Source organism: Condylura cristata, unplaced genomic scaffold, assembly GCF_000260355.1.
Source record: "Condylura cristata isolate star-nosed mole 26May11 unplaced genomic scaffold, ConCri1.0 scaffold00040, whole genome shotgun sequence".
Lineage (NCBI taxonomy): Eukaryota > Metazoa > Chordata > Mammalia > Eulipotyphla > Talpidae > Condylura > Condylura cristata.
In genome coordinates this window covers 523,976-531,752 of record NW_004567141.1, presented here as the reverse complement: position 1 = coordinate 531,752, position 7,777 = coordinate 523,976, and the positions used below count along the sequence as shown (strand labels likewise).

The 7,777-nt window shown below is 38.3% G+C and overlaps 1 protein-coding gene across 1 annotated transcript in view; it reads left to right on the top strand.

Annotated features, from left to right (window-relative positions):
* The window catches only part of LOC105854430 (CLK4-associating serine/arginine rich protein-like), a 157,559-nt gene extending 150,721 nt beyond the window's left edge, over positions 1-6,838 (top strand). The window contains exon 3 of the mRNA XM_012733240.1: positions 6,778-6,838. Within this exon, the coding sequence (XP_012588694.1) occupies positions 6,778-6,814 (37 nt within the window). The 3' untranslated portion in view covers positions 6,815-6,838. The remainder of the gene's footprint in view (positions 1-6,777) is intronic.
* The last annotated feature ends 939 nt before the right edge of the window (positions 6,839-7,777 follow it).

Genomic DNA, 7,777 nt, shown 5'->3' with positions numbered 1-7,777 from the left:
GCACATCTTTTCTCAAGCTGGCTTTTTTCTAGTAAACTAAACAAACACACTCATAAGTGAACCTCCTGCTACAGCAGCCCTGGTCACTACTAGGCCCCCCAAGTTTGCTGCTGCCTTCTTAGTCATCTTGATCTAGATACATCCTGTTTTCCTGGGCCTGCGAACGCATCCTTGTTCTCCAAGTAGTGATAATGCCCACTTCAGGTACCACTGGGGAAGAATCGTCTTCAGTTCAAAGAGAACAGACTGTTTATCACCTGGTGTTCTCATGTTGCCTACACTGGGTGTGTATGTGCAGATTGCTGTGGTGCCCTCCCATCTCGCCCCCATCTTTCTAGAATGAGGTTCATCACAGCATTCACCATTTAGCACAGGGCCTGCACACTGGTGATGAGAAGTGCTTCTGACAGTGCCTGATCCAGGATAAGCCTAAATTGTTAGATGTCTTCACTTAAAACTCCACCACACCAGGACAGCTTTAAGTGGTGATGTTGCAACATATTTTGTTCTAATGTACTGAAGTGAAAATTCGTAATGTCAGTTATTGTTTCTCAAAATGTATGTTGAGGAGCATTTATTCTGCTGGGTCAGTGAGTGTTTTATGTGCAAAAAAGGATTTCTGTGATTAAATAAGGTTGGGAAAAGAACACTTGTTAAATACCAAAAGCTAATTAGGTTTTATTGCTGCAAAACTTCTCAGATACTTAGCTATGACAATCTGCATTGTAAATGCACAAAAGAGTTATTATATAGAATTAATAAATTAAGCATAACCTTTAGTTTAGTAGGCAAAGTAAAACTGCAAAAAGCAGTGTTATCCTCTGTGACCCAATTTTACCCCCAAATATAAATCATAGAGCAAGCCATTAATGAGGGTGACTGGATTATTTTTAGATTCTGTATGTTCAGCAAGCAGGCTTTTGGCAGAACTGAATTTTTTTTTTAAATAATATGATAGTTTATTTTTACATCATTCTGTGCATTTTTTCATTTCAGTTGTTATCCTCGTGGAGAACTGAAAGTTTTAATATGTGGTGGACACTTGTAGCAGTTTGGGTATTTTTGTGTGTGTGCGAGTACCTGAAAACCAAACAAAAAGCAAGAATATTAATCAATTAATTACTGTTTATTGAGTCCCATTGTCTTAGTTCTTGTCAATAGGCCAACAGTATGTGATTTCTCCTTTTTGATGTGGTCACAGGAGCTCTCCCACCATCAGACTCACAGTCCTCCCCCTCTCTTGCTATCCTTCCCCTTCCCCTAGCTCCTCCGGATGCCTCAGATCTATGGTCAGCTTTCAAGGTTTTTATTTTTCTTCTTTTTTTTAAAGAGTTATTTATGTGTATAAAGCTGGGGGACAGGCTAGAAGTGCAGGGGTGGTGAGAGATTCACCAGAGACAGACTGGGGAGCAGAACAGGCAGATCGACGAAGTACACTGCTGAGGGGAGCAGCGGGCGGGTCAGGAGAGGTCTGCCTGCCATGTGGGTCACCTCTGGGGCAGGCGGGGATCGAACTCATGCTGAAGTGGCTTTAGCCTCTTAGTGCTGTGCTTTAACCCGCCATGCCACCAGGGAGGTCCCCCAAGGGTAGATTTAAATGTTGTTTTTACCTGACTCTTTGCTTGGTTTCTCTGTAGTCCACATGTAAGTGACATCATTCAGTATCTATCATTGACCTGGCTTTTTATACTTAACATAGTCCTTTCCAGCTCCTATCCATGTTGCCACAAAATGGCATACATTTATCTTTTATAATTCCTGAGTAGTATTCCATTGTGTGTATATACCACATCTTCTTGATCCACTTGTCTATTTTTGAGTGTTTAGTTTATTGCTCTATCTTGGCTATTGTAAATAGTTCTGCAATGAATATTGCAGAATGCAGGTTTCCTTTTAAATTAGTGTGTTTGTGTTGCACAACTGTTTATCTCATTATATAAGAAATATTGACATAGATTCCAAAGTTGCAAGTTTAGTGACTTCCCATTTCCATTCTCCACCACTCTTGGCCTGTTGACCTGTCCTCTAATAGTGGTTACTAATTAAAAGCAACTCAAGGCAGACTATTTAGACAATATTGAGCAATTGGAAATGGGAACAGCCAACAGTTACCCTTATTCAGAATGGACAGACATTTCTTGACCTCTCCAAACAGACTTGCCCTATTTTACTAGTCAAAATTCTGTCACAAATACATGCCTAAAATATTTTCTTTTCACAGAGAATAAAACCACACTGATTGACTTTGAATAACCAATAATTCCTCTGCTTCTGGGGAGTAGTCCAGGCCCTGTGAAAGATATTACCTCCAGAGGAGGGTAAACAGATTCCTTCCTTAGCAAGGGTTGAAGGGAGAATTAGGCTTGTGAACCAATGTCATCATTTAGCACAGGACACAGATTTTGTTAGCCATGCAGCATCTTGGGTATTGATTTCAAATTCAATAGAATTAAATTAGTCATGCAATATATATGAAACTAGTTTCTGTCATATTTGGGCAGGAAAAAACAAGTTCAGTACTCAGTCGCTTTAATACTTTAAGCTAAAGAACACACACATTAACTTTGCTAGTTCTAACAAGTGACTTGTCTTGGTTGTTTATTAGTGGCCACTAACAAAACTGAGCTAACTACATTACAAATTTGAGTGAGACTTGTAAATTTTATATTTGACACCATAGAACGAAGCTTAGTCAGTATTCAAAAGGAAACAGCTAAGATCATTTTATACCACACTTGTAAAGCATAGAAAATTAGTTGGGAATAGTACCTATGGATTCACTTTACTAAATTTCCCCCTGTGTAGAAATAGCTTGATTTTTAGCCAAAGACTATATTCTCTTTCTTCTAAGCATTAAGTATCTTAGTATGTACAAACTTCAAAGTTAAGATATTTAATTAAATACATGAAACATAAACTGTATTTACAGCATTATAAATTGCTTGTCTTGTAAACCTGAGTGGTTTCTCTTTTTTGTGCAATTAATTCTTTATGCTTCTATCTGTAGGGTGTGCTAATACTCCCTCTTAGTGATTTACCACTACTGGTTGGTCACTGTCAGTGTCAAAGTGATATGGACTGAAATATTTTTACAGCTTCTGCTGTTGGGGCTCCTCCTCCAAACTTATCCTTCCAAGATAGATGTTTGGGAAGACTGACTAATCATAGAGTTTCCTTGGGATGCAAATGTTCTTCGTTTAAAAAAATAATTTTGCTATTTCATGATCCCTTCTTTTATGTGGTATGGTTTTAAAATAAGACATTGTTTAATTAAAATACTGAGGTGAACAAGGTCTTTTTAATTTTCTTCCCACTACTTAATTTTATATTATTATGCCTAAATGATCATGGAAATAAATTACATGTAGCCTTGCAATCTTCCAGAGAATTTTCATATTTAATAGATATCATGGTATTTAAGTGAAGTGACCTATGAAGAGTACCTGGCAGATGGCAAATCATAAAAAGTAGGTATGTTCTTTCATGAGAATTATTAGAAAATTGAATTACACAATAATACAAGGACCAAGTTGAATTCATCACAGGGCTACAAGGATGGTTTAATATACAAAACCAAATCAATGTAATATACTGTTTCAACAAAGTAAAGGTAAAAGTATATTAAAATGTGAATAGACAAAGAAAAAGCATTTGATAACATTCAGAACTCATTTATATTAAAGACAAAAAATATAGGAGTCTAGAGAACCTACCTAAATGTAATCAAGGCTGTTTATCTCAAATGAATAGCCAGTGTAATATTTACTGGTGAAAAACTGAAAGCTTTCTCTTTATGATCAGGAATGAGGCAAGGATGATCATTGTCACCACTTCTGTTTAATTTAGTATTAGAGGTTTTATCTAGAGCAATCAGCCAATAGGATAAAAGGAATCCAGGTTGGAGAAGAAATGAAACTACCATTATTCAGAGATAATATGATGATATATGTATAAACCAACCCTAAAGACCACCAAAAAAACTCTTAAAAACAAATTAACCAAAGTATTAGTTTACAAAAAAAAAAAATGTGTACAAATGCATTGCATTATTTTATAAGTAATGAATGAGAAGGAAAGAAAGTAACTAATTCTATTTACAATAGCTTATAAAATAATCAAATACCAAGGAATTAACCAAACCAAGTAGGATAAAACTTACACAATGAAAAATACAAGGCATTATTAAAGAACATATATCATGCCCCCAAATAGATGACTGGATTGAGAAGATGCTCAGTGAAATAAGTCAGAAGGGCAAAGAAAAATATTGGATGGTTTCCCTTATGGGAGAAATACAGGGAACCAAATAAGGGATCAGGGAAAATAATAACAATGAAAAACAAAGCAAAAAATTAACAGGCCACTATAAATCAAAGACACTGCAGGGGAGGAGGGAGAGGGGTAAAAACAGGGGAAGGGAGAGCACAAAAGACTGTCACGATGGTGCATGGGTGAAGTGGTGGTGGGATTTCTATGGGGATTAAGCCTGAGAGGAGAAAGCAGCATTGTACAAAAATAAACAATTATGTAAATAAGATATACATATATACATATATATATACATATATATATATACACACACACATAATGAATTACATATATAAAAAAAGAAACCATTCCCTTGACTTTCAAAGCATGTTTATTTTGCTGTTTAGTTCTGTATATTATTTATTAATGCAAATAATATCTCATTTTGTCTGAATTTCAAAGGTTTCTGACTTTCCTGACATCTTTTTTTATTGCATATGTAAAATCCTTTGAAAGTCTCACAGGTTTTCCTAGTTCAGTGTTACAAAGAGTGCTGATCAGCTTTTTGGAGGATTTGAGAAGTTTTTCCAAGAAATACAGAAGATTCAATGTGAAACTATATTTGGGTAAAACTTTCAAACTTAAATAATTTTTACATTTAAAAAGTAGGAAAAATGAACTATGGAAGGGGGAGGCATGGACTTGACCTTTACCCCTGCACTGAATGCAGTCTAGATACATGTCCTTGCTCAAAGATGCACAATGGAATTTAAATAATGTTATAGGCCCTCCCTGGTGGCACAGCGGGTTAAAGCACTGCACTAGGAGGCTTAAGCCACTTCAGCATGAGTTCAATCCCCTCCTGCCCCGGAGGAGATCCACATGGCACAGCACACCTCTCCTGACCCGCCCGCTGCTCCCCTCAGCAGTGTACTTCGTTGATCTGCCTGTTCTGCTCCCCACTCTGTTCCTGGTGAGCCCTCTCACCCTCCGCATCTCCGGCCTGTACCCCAATTCTGTATGAATAAATAAATACATCTTTAAATAAATAAATGCATAAATACATAATGTTATAGTGCGATGCCCCTTCAATAAAATATACATTAACTTGAAAAACAACACCTTTTCCACAGGTGCAGTCATGCAGTTGTGTTACCGAATCGATAGCTAGGGCACTCACATAGGAAAATGTAAACTGGCTTTCCTCTATTGCAGAGTTGGAATAGTTCAATTTACTTCACATTTTATCTTATGTCGTTGTTTTCTTTTTTTATTGTAAGGAGAAACAAAGTGCTTTTATCATTCGGGGTCCCTTTTTCTAGCTGACAAAGCTGACTTGAGGAATGTTGTTCTGGCTCACCCATATTTAGTTAGCCACTAAATAGCATGTTAGCAGGACTCAAGCAAGGTGGCAGCTGCTCCAGATTTAGGAGATGCGAGGTTACCACCCACCTCTTGGCTCAAGAGTCAGCCCTCCTGCTGAGTAAATGTGAGACCCTAGAAAAGGAAGTTAATCTCTCGCTTTCAGTTTTCTTTCCTGTAAAATTTGAACTAATTCTTATCTTTCCTCTAGATGGTGGTGAGTATTTAATAAGACCATGCATAGCTCTCTGCATGGTTCCTTGCAAATCTCCTGAATGCTAGGCACCTCAAACGTTTCCAGTGATGCCATTGCTTTAAAATTGTTTGGAAAGATTATTCTATTTCTTGAAAATATTTATTTTATTTATTTATGCATACAAGAGCTGGGATGTAGATCAGAGGTTCAGAGGTATGGAAGATGAGAGGATTCACCAGTGACAGAGTGGGGGAGAAAAACAAGTGAATCTACTAAAACACACTGCTGAGGGGAGCAGCAGGAGAGGTCTGCTGCACCAGGTGGGTCACCTCCCTGGCTGGGGCTGGAACTGGTGCTGCCAATAACTTGATAGTGCTGAGACTTAACCTGTTGTACTGCCAGGGAGGCCCTCAAAAGAATATCCTTGAAATGAGAACTGTTTTGGCGGTTGTGGTATTCTGACTTACCTGTTGAGTGGATGGAGTTTGCTACAGATACAGTTGTGGCAAGTGTAGTATGAACATAAATCTTGACTTCTGCAACTTCAATAAGCATTTTGCAAATACACTTTAGATTCTTTCACAGTAGTGTCTGTCACAGAACACTGCTAGACCTGTCAGCCAGAAGTGTCTGGGTCACACACACATGCTTGCACACACATGCCTGATTTCAAGGCACTATACCATGGGCGAGAAGATGGAGGCAGAAAGAAATGCTTGATTTGCACTGGTGATGCACTGCAGTTTGCACCCACACACTTTTACTAGCAACTCTGACCTTGTGATTCCACACAGCTCAGCTCTAGCCAGCAGACTTGCATTTGCATTTGTATTCTCATCAGGAATTTTTGGGAAATGTTCTTTCTGTTTCTGCCTGTAAAAATCCAACCTGTACATTTCCCCTGTGGATAAGGACATAGATTTGTTAGTATTGTCTGAACCTGATCTATTCTTCTGCTGTTTTTATTTCAGATTTTTTACTTGGATTTTGGATTTGACTCTGGGGTGAGAAGAAAATATTCCTTCCTCCTAGAGGTAAAAACTCACACCCAACTTCTTCCCTAAAGTTAATATTGTGAGATTCAGAAAATATAGTTTCAAAAACCTCTGCAGCTAAAAGAGACTTTGGAGGTCAGCTAAACAGATGTCTATTTTTGAGAGGGAGAACTTGAGGCCCAGAGAAGGGAAGGAAATTTCACAAGTGGTCAACCAGAATACAACCCAGGTGTCCTGACTCAGTCTCTCTGAATGTCCAAAATTGACATGTTCCCATCTGTGATCATTATGTCATAAAAAATTTTTAAAAAATGAAGGATTCATCAACACTTTTATTGGATGACTGGAGAAATGGAGACAGAGCATTCCAACAAAATCCAACAGTATTTTAATGGCAGAACTGAGGGTAGAATACAGATTTCCAGAGTCCAGATTCTATGCTGTCTCCACTGTCGTCTCTTGAACACACATTTCTGCCAATATACTCCTAAAGGGAACTCACTGTTGTCATGTCTTTCGATGTTGACAGTGCTCTGCTTTTCTTGACTTCTTCCTTTTGTTGTCTCTATCATAAGGCATCTTGCAACAACACCTCTGTTATCACTGGGTGATGCTTAAAGATGATGAATCCTTAGCAAGTGAGTCATAGCTCTCATGTGCATGGGGAGGGAGCTGGAGAGACTGGGTTTTCATTTACTTCCAAGCCACTTGTTTGTCTTCCTGTGTGTCTGTGGGAGTCACAGCAATCAGTGTAATGATCTGATTAGTGGCACAGGGTCTGCTACTCTCAGGAACAATAAATGCCACACACCTGCCCTCCCCCACCCCCGCTGCCATGATGCCTGGGAGCTTTCCCAGTGCAACCTTCAGCAGTAAATCTGGTTCACCAGCTTGTTGTCAACTGCTACAGAAACAATTTTGTATCATTACTTAAGGGCTTTTCTTAAGAAAACTTTCTTAGAGCTGCTGTGACTTA